This window comes from Aphelocoma coerulescens, chromosome 4 (assembly GCF_041296385.1).
Source record: "Aphelocoma coerulescens isolate FSJ_1873_10779 chromosome 4, UR_Acoe_1.0, whole genome shotgun sequence".
Lineage (NCBI taxonomy): Eukaryota > Metazoa > Chordata > Aves > Passeriformes > Corvidae > Aphelocoma > Aphelocoma coerulescens.
The window spans coordinates 37005462-37030269 of NC_091017.1; the positions used below are offsets into that span (position 1 = coordinate 37005462).

Here is a 24808-nt window from a genome sequence, read left to right on the forward strand (position 1 = left end):
GAAAACCAAAGCATATTGCAAAGTAATGATCTTAAGAAATAAAGAAAACCCCAAATAGCTTAAAGGAAAGGAATACAACACAGAAAACACGTCACACACACACGCATGTAATGAAATTGGGACATTCACTGAAACACAGTGTTGCAAAAGATAAAAACATTAGTATGCTTTAAAAAAAAAAAAGTTTGTGAAAAGCAATGAAACACATATTATTAAAAATTATTTTGGTACACAGAAGTTCCTCAGCTGCTGACAGCTGAAAGTTGGGAGTGAAAAAGGAACTATCACTCCAGAAAAGGCTTGGATACTATGATTTTCCCAAATATCATTTGTACTTCAACAGATAGGAGACAGAAAAAACAGCCCTGGGACATGATGCAGGCCTTTGGGTCTGGTACTTCAGTCAGTTTTGGATTCAGCCTCCTGTCTAGGTATCTAGCCTGAACTTCATGGGTTTGTCTTTGAGGGCATCCAAAAGATTTCTAAGGACATCCTAAATAGTATCTCCTACAACATCCACCCTGCCAGTCATCTCACTGCTGAGGGCTGTCAGGCCCACCAGGAACTTTTTCCTCTTGTAGTGGTTTGGTCTAAAATACTCATTACTGTTTATCTTCTGTGAGATAAGAATTAGGAGAAATGCAAAGCAGGCACCAACTTGAATGAATATAAAGAAGTTTATTAACAGACCTAAAAGAAGAAAAGAAAAAAAATTATACCACCTTTAGAACTCTCTTCCTCCCCCCACCTTCCTCCCTTCTCCCACTGACAATATAAAGGCAACCCTTAAGATGTTCAGTCTGTTTACCACTTCCATAATAACCTTGTTCAGTCCATTTAGAAAGAGAAGTCTCTTTTTGCTCATGCTATGAAAACAGTATCACACCGAGACAGCCACCCACTTCCAAATATTGTTCAGTCCATTCAGGAAGAGGAGTCTCTCTGCTTGCGATGTGAGTCCCTTCCCCCGACTTGCAGCTTTTCCCGCAACTGCTTTCGAGGGTCCACTCTTGAAAGTTTTCTGGGGTACAATTTTAAGGTTGAGCTGTTCAGAAACAAAAAAAACAGAGGCCCTTCTCCTTCCCTGGGAGCAAAGGGTCATCTTCATCTTTAAGACTATCTCTGGAAGCATCTCTAGGAATTGAGGTTTTTCTCCTTTGCTCTTTGGAGCAAAAGTCCTCATCTGGTTCATCTGGTTCATCTCTCTCTGTCCAAACTTCTCATGAAATTACAGCTGCGTCAGCATCTGCCTATCTCAGCGCAGGTGCTTTTGCTTATGAGTTGAACACTCCACCCCCCATATCTTCATGAAATTACAACAGGATACTCTGATATATCATAGCTTCACAACAGACTTTCAGCTTTAAGCATCTCCTCTCTCTCTTCCCTCAGGTTTTCAGCTCTTCACAGCACTAAAAGGGTTAATCTCACCTCGGCCTTGCAGCTGGAATGTGGCTTATCGCTGTTGGTCCCCTGACCTCTGCCGGACAGCGGTGCCGCTTTGCTGAATCTCGGCCGCAGTGGAGGGGGGTTCCGAGCCGCTCCGGCTGCCCACGGCAAGGCAGTGGGGGGTGGTTCCATGGCTGGAACAGGCCCATGGCTCCAGGCTGGCTGTGGCCCGGCCTGGCCTGGCCCAAGCAGGGCCTGGCCGGGCCCGCTGGCCCCCGCACGGGGCCTGCAGCCACCTGTCCCAGCGCCGGAAACGAGAGAGAGCTTGGGGGGGAGTTTGTCTATTCTTAAGTGTGTATCACAGAGGCGGTCACAACTTTAAGTGGCTTAAAGAATTGTCCATATTCAAACTGGCCACTGATAGGTTCTATCAGGTCCCAGAGGAAGCTGTAAGCACCCCTTAGCAAGGATATCCCTTCCGGGACTATGCTTGCTAACCTATGTCACCTCTGTAAATCCATGCTGACTGCTCCTAAACACCTTTGAGTTCTGGGAATGGTTTCCAGGATGAAATGCTCCATCTCCATTCCAGAAATCAAGGTGAGGCTGATGCACCTATCATGTCTTGGATTCTCCCTCTTGCCCTTGAAGAACAGTGCTGGCTTTCTTACAGTCTGCAAGAACCTCCTCGATCACCATGATCCTTCACAGATCACCCAGAGTGGCCTCCCAGTGCCATGGGCCAGTTTGCCCAGTGCTAGTGGGTGCATGCTATCCAGGCCCCTTCACCTGGGAAAGTCCACTTCGTGTAAATGGTCTCAATCAGATCCTATACACCATGGATATGGCTTCCTTGCCAGAGGATGATTTCCTTCCCAAACTTTCCCAGTGGTGTCACTCTCCTAGGAACAGTTTTGCCAGGAAAGACCAACATGAAGAAACCTTCAGTACAACTTGTCCCCTTCCATATCCTTTGCCACAAGGTCCCCACCCATTCAGTAGGCCCACATTTGCCCTTAGCCTTCTTTTTCCTGCTGATGTCTCTGTACAAGCCCATCTTTTGCCCTTTATGCCATTCACCAGACTCAGCTCCAAACTGGTTCTGGAACTTTTAAGTTTATCCCTACATGCCCAAACAGTGGCTCCAGATGCAGATCACAATTCTGTATGTTCGCTATGTTATCTCACACAGCCTTTCTTATGCAATAAAGAAAATTGATTTCCCCAGGGCAACCTGGAGGATTTCCTTTAAAATTAGTTTTCTCTTCACATTGTGAGGAAATAACCATGTAATACATGGCACTTGAGGTCCCATAAATTCAGCCATAATATTCTAAAGTTTATAATTGTTTTTCTAGGGGTGACATAGAAAATAAAATAAAAAGTAATTACAATTATGTAGCTGTATGGAATTGCACAGGATCAAACAAAATTATTTAAGATGCTAAGTACCGAAAACATTAATTTGTGTTAATGTAAAATAATATGTATGATTCTGAGCTTTGCTCATGAAAATGGGCAGGATAATAAGTGTTTTAAAAGCCTCATATATTAATTTTAAAATTAGCATATCAGCTGGAAGAAAATTGAGACATCATTTAAGAATACAATATAAAATCATAAACAACAGCCACCATGTCTCCTAACAGATCAAGAAACCTCACTTAGTTTTTTAATCAGACCTATAACTTATGTTCAGGAAAGATGTCAACTCTTGAGATAAAGAGTTCAATGATGGAACAACTACAACAAGTATAAAGTATGCTAAGGAACATATTGTTTGCCTTCCTTTTTGGTTTAGCAAAAATTAACATTTTCAGCCACACTTTATACTAAATTCTCAAATATTTGCAAACTTCATGATGTAAGAATACATAATTATTAATAGATCTCAGCAAATTTTTCTGGTTTCAAGATGGAATATCATCATCTCTCTTGCCCTGATTCCATATAGTTACTAAATAGTATCAGGAAAAGTACTGTGAGCCTTACAGAAGACATCATATTCCAGAAGAGTGTGACCTTGAGTAGGCTATGTCTGCCACATGGGGCCTTGTACTTAAGGCTTGGGAAGCCTGCATGTCACATGGGTACTCGCTGCAAGGATATCTGCTGGAATGCCCATAAAAGCCTGTGCTGCACACTCATGGGTTTTATGACAAATGTAACATTGCAACCTGCCAGAAGATATATGGGTTTCTTTGTTACACCAGATGAAACCACCACAGCATTGCAGGGAGGGGGAACTTCTCCATGGACAGGATCTGCACAGCTTGCTATGGGAAAATCCATCCACAATTAATCCCGTGCTGCATACATCCGCGATGCCCAGCATGTGAAGGGTTGCAAGATTTACTCACTATCTATATTCCTCTTTTTATTATATCTTATTAAAGCAGCTCTTTTATTACACCGTTTGTTGCTGGGCCTTTTATATTGTCATCAAAAAGAAGTCTGCATTGTTCATCTCTCTCCCTCCTCCCCCAGCAGCACAAAACAAGGGAGAATCCAAGTTTTCTTGAAAGAGGTTTTCCTTTCCTTTCCTTTTTCCTTTCCTTTCCTTTCCCCTTTCCTTTCCCCTTTCCTTTCCCCTTTCCCCTCCTTTCCTTTCCTTTCCTTTCCTTTCCTTTCCTTTCCTTTCCTTTCCTTTCCTTTCCTTTCCTTTCCTTTCCTTTCCTTTCCTTTCCTTTCCTTTCCTTTCCTTTCCTTTCCTTTCCTTTCCTTTCCTTTCCTTTCCTTTCCTTTCCTTTCCTTTCCTTTCCTTTCCTTTCCTTTCCTTTCCTTTCCTTTCCTTCCCTCCCCTCCCCTTCCCCTTCCCCTTCCCCTTCCCCTTCCCCTTCCCCTTCCCCTTCCCCTTCCCCTTCCCCTTCCCCTTCCCCTTCCCCTTCCCTTTCCCCTTCCCCCCCTTCCCCTTCCCCTTTCCTTTCTTACAGCTCCATAAAAATCACTCTTCATGGTCCTTTCATAGCTATTCTATGGTTTTGTGTACAGCCCCAGCCTTTGATTAGGAGCAGCTAACATTACCTCTGAATGCCTGCTCTTCATCTTTGTTATACATTGTCTGTGTTGGTTGAACGGTAATAGGTTGCACATATTTCACTAAACTCTGTCCTTGGTAATTAATGAAATTCTTCAGCAGACTAATAACAGGGTAATTTCTTACCCACTTTGGATGGAAACAGCAACTGCAAAGAGCCATGGTATTTCTAGCACTAAATGAATGAGGGTACTACAATATCACTTTCCAAATAAATTCTGTATCCTTCTCTTTCCTATTGCATTGGTAATAAATGCCATTACATTCACTTTTCTGACTCAAAAGACAATTTCAAAGATTTCAACTAGTGTTCTTCCTCCCTACTTTTCTTTTCTTAAAACATTCAATGCATTTTTGAAATAGTGTGTGTGTATGTGTGTGTGTGTGTGTAAAATTGACACTGAGTGAGTTTGAAGACTAAATTTAGCTCTTCTACTTCCTTTCAGCATTATAATTAGCTGTTCAAATTTTCAGTAATCAGCATACAATACTATATATCCAGACATACTCAAATAAAATGGATATCAATTAAAACCTTAATATCTGAAAAATTTCTTTGTTTGCTGCACTAAGAGAACAATGCCATTTAAGACGGCTTTAACCATAGGGGAAACCAGAAAAAAGACACTTCTCTGCATTATATAATATTCCAAATTAAAAAACTGCAGGGGAAAATGCGAATAATGATTGTTCATGAATATAGAACCATTGTTGTTAATTCCAAGTTTTATCTCATTAAAACACAAGCTTTGTACTCAATATTTTGTAAATATTTTATCTGAATTTCTATCAGAACTTAACAGCTGATAAAAAAAAATCAACGGTTTCATATCAGCTGATTGTTCTAAGCTTTGCACTGTCAGATAGGAAACCACTGTCCCTTTCAGTGCCTTCAATTCCATGATGGCAGGAGGTCACAGGTAGATGTAATAGAAAATGCAGTAAGGCATATGACAAAAATATGTAGTTCAACATTATTTTTCAGAATTGTCCTATTATAATCTACTGCACCTTCAATTGCATAAAAAAAGTAATTTCAAGATGTTTAAAGGGATGCTGTCTCCCTACTTCACTGATAGCACCACCTGTCAACTGTTTAGATTAATCCTATACAGATGATAAAGAGAGTGTTACTTACTCTCTTTTCTCACATCTCTAATGCATACACACCCGTATGCTACAGGGTAAATCTATACCATAATTACTATCTTTTTGCTGAACCACGTAAGTTTTTAATTATTATCTGTATATTAAAAATAATTGTGTTAAAAGTGAAGATGAGTGACATGAATTACTTTTTGCTCAGCTTCCACTATCCAGCCAAATGAAAAAAGCTATGCACATAACTGCTTTTAATTTCATTCTTTTCTATAAGAAATTCAGATTTGTTTGATTTATATACAAATGAAAATATATAAAACCTAATTTATTTGTGAAGCCAACACTTTTTTTAAAGTTTCTGTTGCTTGCTTCAAGTATTTTTAAAATAATTGCCATTAAAATTTCTTTCAAAATTCCAGTCTGTTCTTATGTGACATGCACTTTAATTTCATTTCAGGTTAGCTAATACAATAACCAAAGATCTGGTTTATGTACATTAGACTATTATTTATCAGTTAAAAGTCAACAGTTGACATTTTAATTTTGTTCAAATATGAACATGTTAGCTTATTTTTCTACATTTTGTATAACTCTTTATAATTAATCATGTATAAGTTCTTTCCCATAGCACATTAACTCAATCCAGTCTACACTAGCAGGAAGAAAAAATGGTTCATGAGCTGAATTACTTAGTTTGAAATAAAGTCTTTGCCTACGATGCTGTCAACAAGTATAAACTTGTTTAGCTCTGCCATAAAATAAAATGCCAGCATAAATTATCTCAGGAAATTAGGTAAATAGGTACCATCCAGTATCAGATGTGACAGGAAGATTCTATTAAAATTGCATAAAGCCTTTCAGAGAGAATTTAGGCCATAAATCACCATCAAAAGGCTTTTAGTCTTATTCCCAGTTCCAGACAGTGGAGATGTCTTGTTGCCTATGATGGCCATAAACCTGTCAAGTCAGTAGCATTCAGATCACATAATCTTGTTAGGTGATAGGACTATGACATTACCTAAAAAAGGCCCAGTTAGAAACAGAGCTACTTAATGGCATGGAACAGTTATATGATTTTTTTTAAATGTATTCCTAAGACACAGTGCATGAGGCAGAGAACATTTGTTCTGCTTTTTGTGACTAGGGGAAAGAATCTAAAGGATAAATTATCTTGCCTATGCTGATGTCATAGTGGGCGAATTCAGTAACACAAAAGCATATGGTTGATAACCAAAATGAAACCTACTAAATATTAAAAGACAATCAAGTACTCTCAAATTGGTCTTGAAACTGTCTTAATAGCTTTACTTGATAACTATCTATCATGCCAGTTGTCTCCCCAAGGTACATAGATATGCCTCAATAAAATTTAAGAGAAACACCTAAGAAGTCATATTAATCAATGGCAAACTGAACTGTGCTTTTTAACATAATTTTTTGGAAATAATTAAGATAAATAATAATATTTTAAAAAACAAAAATTAACAAACCCACAGACCGATTTCATTTTAAAGGGAACAGCATGAGTTTTTATGATCTATGGTGCTAGTATGGTAGAATCAGAAAAGAAACTAAAGCACAACTGATGGACCTGTCAAAGTCATCATGAAACAAAACAAAAAAAATACAGATTTTTAGTTACTTTACTTCAAAATTATTTGACTAGTAGCTAAGATAAAAATTTTATTTGAAAATTACCCTTGAAAATAATCACTTGTCTTTGATGATGAATACTTTTTATTTTCCTGCTTTTTACACTGCCTGATTTTCTTCTTTAGAAAAAAATATCTGTATGCAGTGTAATCTGATGTTCCATATGTGTATCAGATTACACCGATATATTCCACTCCATTATTTCTCTTAAATATTCCACTATTAGTGTAAGTCTTCCTTGTTATCTTTTTCCTAAGTTAACAAAATGGTTTATTTGGTATATTTAGCTATGTATTATATTCCATATACAATTAATGTTACTTTGACTAAAAACTGAAATTAGACCAAATCCATTGGTTTTACTACTACCCCAATGGAATCTCATTAAATAAATAAATCCCACAAATGGAAGCTGTAATTTCTTCCTCCTCTATTTGTGATTATTATTGTACTGTGTATCAACAAAAAAAGGCAGTAACATGTCGCCCACTCCACCTTCTCATAAATTTATTGTCAAGATACACTGCCAAAATATCTTTGTTCTACATTTAAATTCTTCAGCTTCCAAACAGTGTTTCAACAACAGCAAGATGAAGGCTTTGGTTTGCCCTATGGCTTCTAGGAGTTGGGCTGATCCAATCTGTTTGTGATTATCAAATGTAGTCATCAGCAGAAATCTACAGTGGAGTTGTACATTTGTGTGTACATGCTTTAAATGATGGTAAAACCAGCAGTATGGAGGAGAAAGCTATCCATTAATAAAGGGTTTGATAGTCCCTTAAAATGTATCTGCACGTACTACAAGGTAGAAAATGAAAAGCCATCTTTTATCAGTTGCTGCAGGATGCTGGGCAGTAGAATATAGAACCTGTTTACAAAAAGAGAGAAATTGGAATCCTTAAGAAAAGAAGTAGTCTTAGTTATGATGAAATCCCATTTTTCAGCTAACAGAATAAGTTCCAGCAGTCTGACATTCCTTTATACCACTGAAGCAGCAAAAACCCCGGAAATCATCCCAGATTGCTACTAAAGGTAGAAGAAAAGCCTTGTCATATCAGAGCTACTCAAGTTTTAAATTGTACTGCTATGAACTAGTTTGGTTTTTTAATGTTCTGTTGACAATGTATAGCTATAAATATTTTTGCCCTGTATTTGTACAGGGGCAGGATAATAACTGAAAACAGAGCCTGACTGAACGTCTTCTATCTTACAAAGGAAAAAAAAAGGGGGTAAATTATGTGTAATCAAGACAAATATTTAAAATATCCAGGTAGAAATGCAGTGCGTAGAAATGCAGTGCATAGATATACTTGCTAAAAGCTGTTTCAGATGTTTAGTCTGGTGCTACTGGTTTTGAAAAAAAATCAGAATACATCATAAAGTTTAGGAGTGCCATAAAGTACCACTATATTTACTCCTAGTAGTTGCCCACTTCCTGAAACTTAATAACTCAAGCAGCTGTGGGCTAGTTAGACTGGGGCATATGACCCAGATAAAAGAACAGACAACACTTGCATAGAATTAAATTCAGTAAGAGATCAAAAAACAAGAAGACAATGATAAGTCAGCTGATATGTTCTAACAGAGAACAGGTCTTAACAGACAAACCTGGTTATATTTTCTGATGTAAATAGAAGTTTGGTAACGTAAAAATTTGTATAGTTGTAACCCATAATTTTTCTAAACATCCGATTTGTTAACACAATATTCTGATTAAATATTACAGTTATGTAATAATGGTAAAGTATGTGTTAATTGAATTAAAAACTGCCAAAATAATTAATCTGAGAAGGTAGTTAAATCACTAGTAAAATGTGAAGAGGAATGTTCTGGAGCATGTCCAGAGCAACAGGTTGAGAACTGTGTCGTAACAACTTTCATCAGTGATCTGTAAACAAATACAAAATCATTTCCTAAGAAGTCTGTGAATTACTTGTAATGATAAATAACAGTTCTAAGAAATTGTTTGAAAGACTTTGTCAAGTTCATCTCTAAAATAATTTAATTTTGTTATATTCAAATGGAAATGTAGATGTATTGGAAAACGAACAGACTATGACTAACTGAGACATGTGAGAAGGAACAGCATTTGGAAAGTGAGGTCTGACAGCATATTGGAGATAAACAGATAAACAAACTTCCACTGCTGATATTAGTGGAAAATAGTGACAAAGGATCCATAGATGTGGAAGAAAAATTATCAAATACATATTTCTCTTTCCAGAACATTAAAGAAACAAATACTACATTTGCTTCTGCAAAGAGCAGTTCCCATTTTAAAAAACCCCAAACTGTACCAAAACCAATTAGAAGTCTCAAGACAAAAAAAACTGAGGACTGTGGTAATTGTCTTATTATGAGAGACCGATATTTCGTGTGTTTGAGAATTTGCAATCAATATTCATAGAACAACAATTCTTAAGAGGTCAATTTATTGGTGGGAAAAAAAAGAGAGACTCAAAGGAGGCAACTGAAGGAAAAACTGACTTCAAAATGGAAACTAAGCATTATTCTGTCTTAGCAAAATTGATTAATAAGTAAAGCAAAATATCAAGAGAAATGAGGGATTTTTTTGACTCTGCATGTCTGACTCAGGTATATGCATGTCTGTAAGGATACACTTCAGGCAAACAAAGCACTAGATCTGTGTTCAGGCAGAACAGACTGCAATTTAATGTCTTGTGAAATGTAGAAGATAGAGTTAGATAAAACGGTTCCATCACGCTTGAGTCTATGAATCCATGCAATACCTGCTCTGAAAAATGAAAATATGTTGGAATGAAACTAAAACCAGACTTTAAACTGCTATTTGTATTTACAAATGTGATTACACCAAAGACTCCTTCCAACACAGCTGAGCTCTCTCAGGTATTATTAGAGGATCATGTCAGTAGGGGAGACTCTTGAGTCTTCAATGAGATTTAGACCAGGTCATTAATCCCCAGAATGTTTTTACCAGCCACCGCAGGGGTTATTCAGCTATCACCCAGACCAGCTATCTCATTCTCAATGGCTTTAACTGCAAGCTTGAGGGAAAATGGAATTCACAGCAAAAAAAGGAATTTGCAGTCTCTAGGGAATAAAAACAGCGCAGTTCTCACATTCAAAAGTATTGTAGATACTACTGCTGTTGTCAACATCAGAGGAATTAAACAGGATCTGATAAAAGAGAACAGTAGACATTTATCACCAGTACTTATAAGAGACATTTATATAGGTAATACCAACTAAAATTTTCCATTATAACGTCACAAATCTACCAAAAAGGATCCATGTGCTGGTATATAGTTGTTAAATAAATAAATAAATAAAATTTCAGCTACAGAATGAGTTAATCAGTAAAAGGCATGGCTAAAACTAAAGTATTTTAAAGAAAATAATTTCATTTCTCTCACCTAAGACAATGTTAAAATGAAAACATATTTTCAGAAGTCTTATTTTTAGTGTACATTGAAAAAGGCTGGTGTGCTAAGAAGAGGCCAAACTATTCTTGAGACTGTCATCCACTATTCAAAATTTTACCTATGTGAAACAGCACAATGGTTTTGTGTTGAGTGCTGGCATTTACTGATGGATGACAAGGCATTTTCAGAGTATTCTTCATTCAATTCCATCTAGATTACCACCCTGATGATGAACCATTATCATCAAAATTATTCTGACTTTTCTTGATAACTGGATTTCAAATTTCTGAAACTGGAAACTTCAAAATAAACAAGACCCTAGCACCCTCAATTCATACTTTGCATTGTATAACTTTATTTTTCCTACTAGCATCACATTTCCCACAATTCAGTATAGCTTTGCCATTCACTTCTTTTCTCTTTATAATACAGACATGTGCATTATGTGAATCTGCAAAAATCCCGTGAATTATGAAAACCTAGCAGTCTGATAGCATTTTTAGACAGGTGAGGGAAAGGTTTGCTTATTATTTAACCATCTACTTGTCCATAATGACACTGATTTTAATTTAGGCAGAGGTACCAGAAAATATAATATTTTCTCTTAGGAGCTGTTTAAATTACCCCTTTACAAAGAAATTAACTAGCCTTTCCCTTTCTGCCACAGATATTATTTTTTTCTCAAAGCACTAAAATGGGTTTTTCCATAAATTTGGGATGTATTGAAAGTGAGATTCCACAGAAAAATAATAAAAATTTAGTTTATTGTGCAAAGTAACATTAAATCACAAAAGTTTACACATTCACATAAACAATGGGTCAGATAAGTACAAAAGTGAACACTTAATTTGACTATTAAACTTTCTAGGAAATAAAATGCATGCACTGGTAATCATGTCCTGTATTTTTTACGTGGCTTTTGAAATAATGTCCTGTATTTTTTATGTGGCTTTTGAAATTACTGACATTCTCAAGGCACTACAATTGTACTTTATATTTTAGAACTCAAGTGTAAAGTTCTCACTAAACTCTCAATAGCAAATCAGCTCAATGTTCAGAAATGCTTTTATTTTGCTTTGATTTTTATCTTATGTGACATCACAAAGGAGAAAAGCCCAGATTAACTGACAAGCTAGTGAGAATTTGATCTTATTTTATTCACAACACTAACCTATGATTTCCAAAAGGGAGCTCTCTAGTAAGGAACAAAAAAAAAAAAAAAAAAAAAAGTAAATATGTCTGCTTTATTCTCCTAAAGGAGGATAAAAGCAAAATAATTTATAAAAATGTCATCAATGACAAAAATAGTTTATATCAGATCATATGGAACCACATTTACATTCACCAGAGACTATCTTTAGAATGTAACTTGTTACCTAATCAGCAGACCTGAAATTAAAGTAGTTGTGCTTAATATGTGTGGGTGGGGTAAAAAAAAAAAAGCCCCAAATCCTATCCAAGTGGTTTTACCTATGTAATTTTATTCCCTAATAATCCCTAATTTCATGCATGAACAAGAATTTTGGGAAAAATATAAAAACAAGTGGAGAAGAATTAATAATGAGGCCCTTCCACTTCAAGTATCAGATCTCTCATGCTAGCAACTCCTCACTGCAATAGAATTTTTTTTAAAACAGCAGCAGTTTTTTAAACTGCATCTATAAAAATTTGCACCTGTTAAGATAATTTGTTCATGTCAACAGTGCTATTTTTATTTGTATGTACTGTAATCTTCTTGCATGTACTGAAATGGGTGGCTGAGCAAATTGGACTTGAAAGTGTAAGTATCTGCTACACCTAAATTTGAATGTTACAACTATGCATCTGTGGGTTATATGAATATTTACACATGGAACACTGCTTAGGAAACCATGTTCAAACACCAAGGAACACAATGGTAAAACGCTTCCCTTCAACATACAACATAGAACTTGCATAGTAAATTACTTTTATAGGAAGGAAGATGACTATATCTTTTGGATGAATTGTCTTAGAAATAATTTGGTTTATATTCTGTCTTCCTTCATTTACATCTTTCATGACACCAATGGTCATTCTAAAAACATATTGCTAGTAGATACTAAGGCATTTGTAACAAGCTGTGTTCATTGCATGGCATGTGATTTTACAAATCCTGCTAAGGTAGCAGACCTAAAATTATTACACCACATTACAAGTCCTGAAAAAATTGTTTTGCATTGTTGTGGATATCCCTACATATTCACAGCAGATCAGGTCTTCAGAAGATAAAATTACTTAACTAAAACACTTTGAAACTGTATGGTTGGCTACAAATATTTTGTTGTTAAGGCCGAAGTTTTAACCAAACATACACAAACTAGAGTTCTCCAGGCTCTTGAAATTTGGCAAAATTCACAACATTTTTTGTACAATGCAAAAGGCAAACGGAAGTGGTCAAGCTACTTCACATTACCAGATTACCAGAAACGCTGCATGATCAAACAACTTACTTATCCTTAGGTGCCCTCCCAGAAACGTCTGAGCAATAATTTTCATGACACTTAAAAAACCCCATGTTAAGACAATTAATTAGTGTTACTAAAATCAGCTAAGCAAAGATATCAACATTTAGGTTCTAAAACTCTCCTGCATGGAAGATCTCCTCTGAAACATTTAAAGCATAGTAAACCTGTATGTAACAGAACTCAATGTCCTGCAGCTTGGAAGTGTCAGGCAGACTTGCAGTGCTACTAATTCTGTCTCTGGTATCCTGCCGAGTACTTGGCACTGTTGAATAAGCTTCTAAATAAACAGGAATGTCTTAAGTTAATGCAACCACACTCACTAGTAAGACAACCATCATTTTACTAGATGTATTTCTAACAAATATATAGTATTCATTACAGTAACAGATTCAAAAAAACAACCAAACAAAAAACAACAACCAACCAAACCAATCAAACAAAAAACGGGTGAAGTATAAACTCAGGAATGGATTTTTCTAAGCAAAGTGAGGTAAGAGGAAAGAAATACCAAGTTAGACAAATAATAGGTAAACAGGGTTTATAAAGCCCACTACTAATTACAGAGGATAAGGAAAGCTACTTGTTAGTAGTGATAGTGATTTCTTTGGCACATTCAACTCCCAGCATACAAGTGAATGTGTTCATTGCTGCTCCACAATGCTGAAGAACCACAGTCATGCAGGCACAAGACAGCATGGGCAGGCTGGAACTGATCTGGACCTGCTGGGCACTTCAGTAGGTCCGATCAAGTCTTATGATCACTTTCATGTCATGAGGGCCAATTTTGACTCTTGGTATATCTCAAGAACACACAGCAGAAAAAGGTCTTACTCTCACACCCCTATCAACCACTGGAAAACACACTAATAGTCACCATATATACATATCCAGTTGCTTTTTCCCTTTACATTCCCTTCATATGCAACACATCTATCATGAGGAAACTATCAAAAATTTATCAGCAATCTAAAAAATATGTTGATTCACAGAATGAATCAGGGATTTCATTTTACTTCCAAATACAGTGCAGATTGCACACTCTGCCTTCAGTGACTCTTGGATACCATTAACTGAACTTTATTTTTTTAAATCAGCTACCTACAGAAACCCAATTTTTTTAATGTTTCATAGTTTTAATACTGATTAAATGTTTGAGTGTAGCCAGCATGCATTTTTGTACCTCTCACAATATACTTACGAGTCTTTCGAGCAGAATCTTCCACAAAGAGAGAAGAAATATCTTCATCCACCCCTGCTTCATTCTTTGCAATGCAAGTGTAAGCTCCTGTATCTTCATAGCGCACATTGCTAATGTGAACCTCACTACCATTTGCTGAAAGGAGAGGAAAAAAAAAATCAACATGCAGACAATGCTAGGGCTTTCAGATTATAAATGCAGAAGGGTTTCTCTGCTTATACTAATTAAACCATTTTCATTCCTGACTTCGTAACTTGGAGGCATGCCAAATTAGTCCAAAGGTATTCAACTGGCTAGTGAATTACGTGCACTATTTCATCTCACAGATACCAGAGTGCCTCAGCTGACTTTGCACTTCAGAGCCAAATACCAATCTGAGGTTTTATATATATTTAAATGACTATAGTTTTTTTTAAATCAGGTAAATATTGGGTTTTTATTATGTTGTATTTGGTCACTTGACACCATAATTTCCTTTACACAAAATAATCCATGGAAAATAACAGGCAAAACTTTCAATGTAAATAAAAATTTTAATAAAATTATTTGTTATCCCTAACCAGACTCACCTAGTTACTTTTGGGTTTGTAGTGTAACAAAAGAAAAAAAAAAGTGCATTGAAATTTTTCACCTACATCAATGTAGAAGCTTATGGAAACCTCAGGAACTGGACATCAGCTTGTGCAGGAATGACAACAAACAGTCCAGATCTTTTAAATAATGTGATGTGAATAATGGTGTGAACAATGATTAATTGAATTTTAAGTATAGTAAACTTGTTCAGCTGTAAGAACTATACAAAAACCAGCTTTGTAGGTATTCTAAAGTACAGACTAGAAGGGGCACTGTCTTACGGTGCAGCACCCTTTTAGCTTGAAGCTAGTGCACAGATAGTTTAACTCAGAAAAATCTCAGGGAAAATGTAATGAGATTTTCAAAATTTTATTTCAAATAATTAAATGCTAGAAAATCAAATTAAATGTATTTTGCTTAGGGAAGAACCCTTTTTAATTTATTTATCATAAATATATGGAAGAGAGACAAAGGGAAAAAAATTCCCTCAAATCCCTAAAGGTAAAATTGCAACGGAAGAGGAGTTCATCCCTTTCTACTCATAGTGGAAAGTGTTTCTGGAAGGCAATTGTTCACAAATATCCAGGAGAGTTGTCCATGAAAGAACAGAGGACTATGACATCTGCAGGTAAAGTAACTCTTCAGAGAAGCACTTGCCATGTCTGTCCCACTGCTTCTTACAGTGCAGGCTGAGTGTTGTCCTATCCTAACTAAACATCCTGGTTTTGTTGATGAGTGAAAGTTTTGAAGGGAACACTAGTAGCAGGAGATTTTTTTTTCCTATGGCTGATCAAAAATCACCAGAAAGACTGAAGAAGCATAGAGATTTTATGCTGGACAGGTCCATTGATTTTGCTGAACCCTGAAGATTCATAGAAATGAACTGTTGATTAAAAGTAAGACTTTCCTTTACTGGGGTTTTGGGGGGTTTTGCAGGTTTTTGGGGTTTGAGATTTTTGGGGAGGAAGATAGGGTTTGTGTGTGTGTGTATGCAAAGTCTTTGCACTCCCATGGAGGTCTGCTGATACCCTTCAGAAAACAGCACATCCATTTCAGGTATTTCTTCTCCAGTCCTTTCTACCATCAGGTCCCCAAATCTCATTAAGATTCTTATCAGCTCTGACTGGGATCAGGTCTAGGACTGTCTGCTCCACTGAGATACTGCACATTTTCAAACAGAGAAGAGCATATTGGAATTTTCTGGTAATCCTGCCAGTAAATACAATCATTATTCTAACAAAGAGAAAGCAGAGAAGATACGTGCCTTGGGGAGTAACTGAAAGATATCACATCTTTTGAAATGTTTTAGCTTAGATTTCAAGCCTTAGTTAAAACTGTGGAAAAAGGGCAGCTAGTATGGAAACAATGCATGGATAAAACACTAGCAATCTGTAGAAAACAATAAATACACCCCTTTACCTTGAAGAGTCAGCTGTTTGGACAACTTTGGAGTGATATCAATGCCATTCTTCAGCCAACCAAGCTGTGGGTTGGGAATACCTTCAGCGTGGCACCGAAGGCTAGCTGTCACACCTGGCTCCCTTGCCTGGCTCTCTGGATAGACTCGGATAACTGGTGGAACTGAATACAGAAAACAATTATAATTTAGTGAAGAACATTATCTTCATTTTAAGAAAAATAATTACAAGCAATTCAGAAGACCCCTGCAGCTATATATAACAACACGCAGATGTGGTATTAGTCAGATATTCAGTGACATTCAATGCAGAATTCTGTCTCAGAAAATTTATGAAGCAGAAAAAATATTCTGTGAGAAAAACCTCTTTTCACTGCCTGCGGTATTGAAGAAAAATGCCTCAATTCTAGTTCAATAGTTTGTGGTTGAGTAATAAGACTTTTATTTTTCCTTGGATTCCTTTATAAAATATGAAAAATGTACAATTAGTAAGTCATGATAATGTTGTACAAAGATTGTAACTGTCCTGTTTCACAAACTTTAACAATTCATCTCCACCTTTTCCCTCTTTCCAAAACACCTATCAACAATCCATTCTACCTGCATAAAACCTGTTCAGGTTTATACTTTTCTATACCTGTTCAGAGAGGACCTTCTGTACCCATGACACCACTTCCCTTCTTTATCACATGGACACATCACTAGCTTATGTTCAACCTGACTTCCCTCTGAAGTCCTTTTCTGCCAAGATGCTTTCCACTAGGTGGTCCCCGGCATATACTAGTGCACAGGAGTTGTTCCTCCCTGGGTGCAGGACTCTAGCACTTCTTGCTGAACTTCTTAAATTCCTGCTGGTTCATTTCTCCATCCTGTCAAACTCTCTATGAATAGCAGCAAGATTCTGCAGTCTATCAGCCACTCCTCCCAGTTCGGTGCCATCTACAAAACTGTTGAAGGTAGAACTCTGCCCCATCATTCAGATCATTAAGATGTTAAACAAGACAGGTAGCCTTCTGGACAAAATGTCCACACAGTTGGATAACTGTGTTACATAATGGGTGAACAACTGGCTTATTGGTCAGGAACAAAGAGTTACAGTGAATGGGGCAATATCTGGCAGGGATCCAGTCACTAGTGGGGTTCCACAGGGCTCCATCCTCAGCCCAGTTCTCTTCAACATCTTATTAACGACTTGGACGCAGGACTTGAAGGAATACTAAGCAACTTCGCTGACAACACCAAATTGGGAGAAGCTGTTGACTCCCTCAAGGGCAGAGAGGTCCTGCAGAAAGATGGGCAATCACCAACTGCATGAAGTTTAACAAGGGAACATGCCAGATTCTGCACCAGGGATAGGGCAACCCTGGTTGTGTGTATAAACTGGGGAATGAGGTGCTGGAGAGCAGCACTGTATAAAAGGACCTAGAGGTCCTGGTAGATGCCAGCAGTGCCCTGGCAGCCAGGAGGGCCAAGCATGTCCTGGGGTGCATCCCACTCTGCTCTGCACTGGGGAGGCCTCACCTCGAGCACTGAGTGAAGTTTTGGGGACCACAATACACAAAAGACACCGAGTGGTTAGAGAATGTCCAAAGCAGGGCCACAGGGATTGTGAAGGGTTTTGAGGTGAAGCCATATGAGAATTGGCTGTGGGCACTTGGTCTATTCAGCCTGGAGGAGACTGAGGGGAGACCTCATTGCAGACTACAGCTTCCTTGTGAAGGCAAGGGGAGGGGCAGGCACTGATTTCTTTGTGGTGATTAGTGACAAGACCTGAGGGAGTGGCATGAAACTGTGTCAGGGGAGGTTTAAGTTGGATATCAGGAAAAAGTTCTTCACCCAGAGGATTTTTGGGCACTGGAACAGGCTCTCAGGAAAGTGGTCACAGCACCAAGCATGATAGAGTTCATTAAGTGTTTGGACAATGCACTCAGGCACATGGTGTGACTGTTGGGCTGTCCTGTGTAGGACCCTGAGTTGGACTCAGTGATCCTGATGGGTCCCTTCCAACTCAGCAGATTCTGTGAACCTATGTATAAGTGTAGTCTTATGAGTTTTTTTATTAATATAAGAATTGTTGACATCAATTTTCCAAGGTTTGAAAACTTGCTTCAGTATTTGCTTACCAATTAAAAACCTTCTAAATACCACACATCAGTAGTGTCAGTGACATCACAGTGGACATATTCCTATTGGTAATACATAGCTAAGCAAGATTTTAAAATCCTGCTATGTAAACTTTTTAGATGAATAACTATTTATCTTATCCTTAATTTTTTATAAAGAGAACTTGCTTGAGGTTGTTTCTAACAATTAAATAATATTAACTGTAATAGGATTAAAGAAGTATATTTTCTATTTGCCAAAGTTTTGTTTAATGCAGCTGAAAAAATGTGGAATACTTAGGCTGTGTCACAAAACACAGCTGGTTAGAGGATGAAGTATCAGTTGATAATGAAAGAAGATAACAAGACCAAAAATTAACTGTGTCTATTTTGGCCTGAGATTAAATATTTTCAAATCCTATTCAACTATTTAAAAGGAATGTCTCAGCATGCTGTCCCATTAGATCACAGAAATGCCTTACATTTCTACATTACAAGAAATACACAAACGTACTTTATCTCAGAGAGGATGCAAGAATCAGTAGGTTTCAGGGATATTTTAAACCCAGCTAGAGGATGGTCTCTTCAACCTAATCCCAATATGCAAATTGAAAAAATGTAATATAATAACACAGGAGAAGGTTAAAAATTAGATAATATGGCTTTTAGTTTATTAAGACTATCAGCTGAGAGGAAGAGCACATAAAAATCAGAGATTTAAGGTTTATATTGATTTTCTGAAAAGGACTTTGCTTTCATGGAAGTGGATCTTTATTTTCCTCTAAAGCCTGATATTCCCACTCCTATTTCCTCTCCATTTCTTCCCTGTTCTATCTGCTCTTGCATAGCATCTGTGTGATCCATACTGAGACCGTGCCTTCCCCACTGTGTTCTTCGGACTGAGCCCCGCTTGACTGCACATTCAGTGGTCTGAACGTTTTTTGACACCTCAGCTCCCAGTCTTGCCCTGCCTCACTTCCTAAAATCCAATTTTCATGTCTGCCCGTTCAGCATTTCTTGACACAAGGTCCTTTAGGTAGCCTACCTCATGTTGTAGATTTCCCACTGCAGCAAAGCCAAATGGCTAATTCTTCCACTTTGTCTCTGGAAAAGCAAGGACCTCCACTTCCTTAGAGACAGGATTGCCATCACTGAACACTCTCAAGCATCTCAGCAACAGAAACAACTTTTAGGACCAATAGCAAGGCATTGCAATTAATTGTGTTCTGACTACATATGCAAGGATATTTCTTGTCTCTTTTTGTGTCAGTGAAATATTCTCATTGCATATAAAACCTTATGGCATTTCACTATCACACCTTGACAGACTTCTACTGAGCATACATGAAGAGAAATTTTTTTAACAGTCCAATTTCAAAGAATTTTCATTGAATAGAAAAAGGAATTAATTAGTTTTATTTGGGCAAAAGGCATGCAATATTTTGGATGCAATATTATTGTTAAGAAAGTTCTAGAAAATACTGTGAAATCAAATTCTTCCTAAACCAACAAATAAAATCTCACCCTGCATGACAAAATGTTATTGTCACTAAATTAACTACTTAAGGGTTGTTAGAAGAAGTGAAAGTGAAGAGAGGACCTGCTCATATGAAAATATGTCTGAGTTTTCTTTTACTACCCCTCATTTCCATAGTAGATTGCTTTAGCACTGTTTTCCCAGGCACAGAGGTTCTTGCATGACAGTAGGGCTTATTTCTTGCCCGATCTTTCCTCTATTTGCTGCCATTTTCCTCTTTCCTCAGCAACTCTCTGTCTGGTAGGTCTATACAACTAGCAATGTTTTCAACCCTCCTTTTGCATTATAATTTTTATTTCATGTTACCCTGAAGCCTATTTGTAATATTCTACTAAGAAAGAACTGTGCAACTGAGGCATGCCGACAGCTGAAATACAAGTGCAGTTACGGGCTCAGTCTATAAAGTTAATTTGATGTGACAAGTTCAATGTGAAGTCTTTGGGGTTCATTTGAATCACCTTTTTTTTGTTGTTTATTTTGTTTTGGGTATTTTTTGTTGTTGTGGTTTGGTATTTTTTTTGTGTAACTGACCATAAATATCACCAGAAATGAAATTTTAAGTACACAATTAATTATTCTCACTGACTTTCAAACAGATGTGCTCTAGCATCTTAATCTAAAGAACTGCATGTTTGTATTAAGCAGAGTAATGTATAACACATAATTGAGTGAATTCTATATCCCTTATCTTTCAATCCAACAAGCAATGTGAGACTGTTGGTTCCAAATATGGTGGATACGTAACTCTTCAATACCTCTAATATTTGATATAAAACCTTCTGAGTATTACTTCAGTTGGATCTGATGGGGGAAGGGAGAAAATAGTCTATTCAAGCTGTCTTGAATCCAGGGAGAATGTATGCGTTTAAAAAAGAAACAGGTGGTATCTATAGTGAACTAGATTCTTCTAATGATGTATAGAACAACTCTTCTGTTAAACTGAGATACTTTTGAAAAACTAAGCTGGCAAACAATTCTTCAGACACTATACATTCTCAGCTTGTATCTGGCCGAGGGACTGGATTCTCCTTTATTTACCTTAAGGTACAAAAACTACTGATCTTATTTAAGTATCACTGATATATTAGAAGAAAAATAAAGGTCAAACTGAGAGACTCAAATCCATTTAGTCATAAAGTCTGAGTCATATAATCTCAAATATATATGCACTGAAAGTTTTAAGTATTATGTAAATACTAATAATTAAGATTGTTATGAAAGAGTTACTCCTTCCTGATCACATTTCTTTTGTAGTTTATATGAAAAAGTGTTAAATATCAACTTATAGTATTGCTTACAATATTTACCATTTTATTTGTCTAAGAGTAGACTGATTTTTTCACTATAAAACAAGTCTTTTACAGTGCTCATTAAGTGTATTTTTAAGATTCCAATGGAAGCTCATTATTTTTACTACTGTGCTAGATAATTCGAAACTAAAAAAAATCTTAGATTTTAGTCTTAAAAGTAAGTCAGACTTATATATATAAAAATTGCATACTAGCCTAAAATAGATGAATTTTTTTCTAAAAATATATAGCTGTTCATAAATGGAAACCAAGAAAGAACTTAAAATTTAATTACATTGTTTTCATTGAACCTTCATATTAGATCTTTGTGATCAACGTAGTCTCATTATCCCATTAACCTTTTGACTGACTCTCCAGTTAATACAAGTATCATTATACTAATTAGTCGTTATCATAGCTCCAAATACTGACCATCCTGCCTGTGCTTAAGAAGATTATTCCTTAGAAGTATAGGTCTAAACTGTGGAAGAGCTGTTCATCTGACCTTTAATCTCAATGGATTTAACTTTATTTATCCACAGCATGCACAGAAAATAATCCCACTGCTCAAAAGGCCTCCTTTTCCTGTTTCTTGCTCCCCAAAACAGCAACATCCAAAATCATTTAGGAAGGTATCATTCCAGTGCCAGCTTTTGGAATAGCGGCAATCTGAGGTTTACAGGGGTTTCCAGATGAAAAAAACCAACTTCTTGGCAGACACTTTATCAGCAGAAAAATCTACATTTGTCCTCCTTCACCTCTCTCAAATTATATTTCTTGATTTTCTCGTCTTACAGAAAACCTTCTAAAACTTAAGTGGAGTTTTGTCTCATTATGCGCTGAACTGAGCCAAACATGAAGAATCCTAGTATTTTAACTCTTGCTATGCACCTCTGGGGGATTATTTACACATTGGGATCAGTAAGGAATGTGTTGATAAGCATATAATTTTGTTGATAATTTAGGGTAAACCAGACCCCATAAAACAGCGGAGAATGTTGGCCAAGAACCTACTAATGTATTCAGCTTGCCAATAACTCTGCTATGTATGCAGGAATTAAAATATCAATAAACTTCACTTCAGTCTTCTAACTGGTTTAGCCAGTACTTGCTACCTGGCTTTTCAAATGACAGAAAATAATCCCAGAAGAAAAATTTGGAGGAAAAGATGTTGATTCCATGTATTAGCTCAGGGACAACACTCTATCTACAATGTGTTGTGGGTCAGGAGGGGAAGAAGTTGGGGGAAAAAAAGCTGAGGTATATGGGTAGATAAATCTTATAAGCCAGCTTCCTGGAGAAACGTAACAGCAGAGACAACATGTTTATAAAACTGCAAACAAGCACTAAATGTCAAAGCAATTTAAAATGTGAAGATATTAACAAGAGAAAGGGGGAAAAAGTCTATTAAAATAAGAATGAATCATATTAAAAGCCAAAATAATCTTGGAAGCTGTATTTCATATGTATATAAATGTAAGATAAGAATAACAGAAAAAATTTCAGCATTCTTGAATGAGATGTCAAAAAAAAGTCAGCCTAATAAGGGTTTATGCAAGTGATTAATAACTAACAAAACAAAGAATGATTGCAACAGCAGTGGCACGGAAACTAGGGCTAGAGTATGCCTCAGGAGAGAAATAGGGTCTCTTAATGCAAAGCAAATTTGGAGAAGATTGAGGTCAAACATGATTCTGGATAGGATTAATTAACAACATGGAATGACAAACACTGGTAGTTTACTGCAGAAAGGGAGTCTTAAGAGTCAAAGATAAATATGAGTTGAAATACCATGAAAGTACTCAAAGAAAAAAAAAAGACATTAAATCTCAGTGGTCATAAAGCACACCATCACTGGAAAAGAACTGCTTAAAATAATTTAGGAAATAAATTGCATACAGGAAAAACAGCTAGGACAGGGTACGCAAGTTCTAGAGAAAGTAAAGGCCTGTCTTCAGGGCACGACTAACAAAACAGTTAAGTTTTGTCCAAGTACAGAATTCAATGAAGTGTTACCTGGAACTTGAACAGATGCAGGAAAATGTAAAAATCAAGATTTCAAATCCAGGTGCCTCAAGTTAATCTACTAAAATCATGGTTAGATTTCAATACCATAAATGTGAATTGAGAAGCCTACATCAATTACAGAACCTTCTGGGAAGTGCATTCTTTTAATCTTATATTCAACAAAACATTCTTAACATTAGAAACTTACACACGTTTTTCCCAACGTGTTCTCCAGGTTACTAAATTAGTATCCAAAACTATTTTATCTGTGTATACATGCATATATAAACCACTTATTGTTCTGCATAACATCACAGGGGCAAAGCAAGTCCTCTGGACTATCTTTACACCTTTTAATAATTATTATTGATATGGAAGCAATAAATTAAAATTATTGTGTTTCATTATTTTTAAGGTTACTTGAATGAGAACAATGAAGAAAAAAATTATATATCTTTTTCTATTAAGCTGTAACACAATACAAAAAAAGTAAAACAGGAACAACAGATCTGCTTAACAAAATCCAAGTTTCTTATGACTTGATAATTGGAACATTTTTCCTTACCAGTCACCTGGAGAATATGAGTTTGATAGAGCTTATCATACCCATCAGCAAAGCAGGTGTAATTTCCCATATGAGTTGTGGTAACCTTAGTGATGTACAAGGACCCATCATCTCCAAAATCCTACCAGGAAAGATTAAAAACAAGGTTATCATAATTCAGCCCACATCTCTACAGTAATTATGCTCGTCATCTTGGCAACAAAGCTGTGATACAAATATCAGACATCACAAATATTAAATCAGAATATCTGACAGTAATCTGAAATTCAAATATTATACTTGTGAATGGTGGAGTTGTTTATACTTGCTACCTATATTGTGACTGTAAAAGAAAACACAACTTTTATTTTAACAACTAGTTAAACTCTGCAGAAGCAATATGTTTATTTAGCTATGACAGTTATTTGCAGAAGAAAAGCTGTTGAGGATTGGATCCAACCAGAGGGAAAAACTAAATCTCTGCAAAAATTAACAAGTTAAATGACATCCTGTCGAAGTGTTGTCATCCTCTGTAATGAACAGACAGACCAAAAAAAAACCACCTCATTTTTCTTCAATTCTTCTCATTAGATTCAGTGATACATTACAGAAGCACTACTGCTGTAAACTGATTTCAGTGATCTGGGATTCCTGAAAGCAAATGTTTGTGGTCAAGACTGAGGCAAAGCAGACTTTTAGTGCATCATCATTTTGGCACTGGGTTCCACGCCAGCTCAGCAAAAGGCCCATATTTTCCCCTCTTTCTCTTGCTGCTGATACAGTCCTGAAACTCTGTAGATCTTCGTGACTCTCACCAGATCCAATTCTGGGATGACTTTGTCTTTCCTTATCTTCACATTCAAATAGAGTCTCGATGTTCTTCCTGGGTCCTCTGTTGTTCCTTATACCTTTTCCCTTTTATTTGAATTCTCCCAAGAGCTCATTGTTCATTAATACAGACTTCTGGCTGCTTTTGATTTACTGTTCATTGCAAAAGTCTGTTCTTGAGCATAGAGGATGTCATCCTTGAAAATCAACCATCTCTCTTAGACCCCTTTTCTTTCAGCAAGA

General features: G+C 36.6%; 1 protein-coding gene across 19 annotated transcripts in view; it reads right to left on the bottom strand.

The window, feature by feature from the left end:
- Positions 1 to 24808, bottom strand: part of FSTL5 (follistatin like 5) — a 386298-nt gene that overhangs the window by 48171 nt on the left and 313319 nt on the right. For all 19 annotated transcript variants that reach the window (XM_069013600.1, XM_069013606.1, XM_069013602.1 and 16 more), the window contains 3 exons: positions 23759 to 23879; positions 16261 to 16422; positions 14269 to 14403 (listed from right to left, as the gene is read on the bottom strand). In XM_069013600.1, coding sequence (XP_068869701.1) covers positions 14269 to 14403; positions 16261 to 16422; positions 23759 to 23879 — 418 coding nt within the window. The remainder of the gene's footprint in view (positions 1 to 14268; positions 14404 to 16260; positions 16423 to 23758; positions 23880 to 24808) is intronic.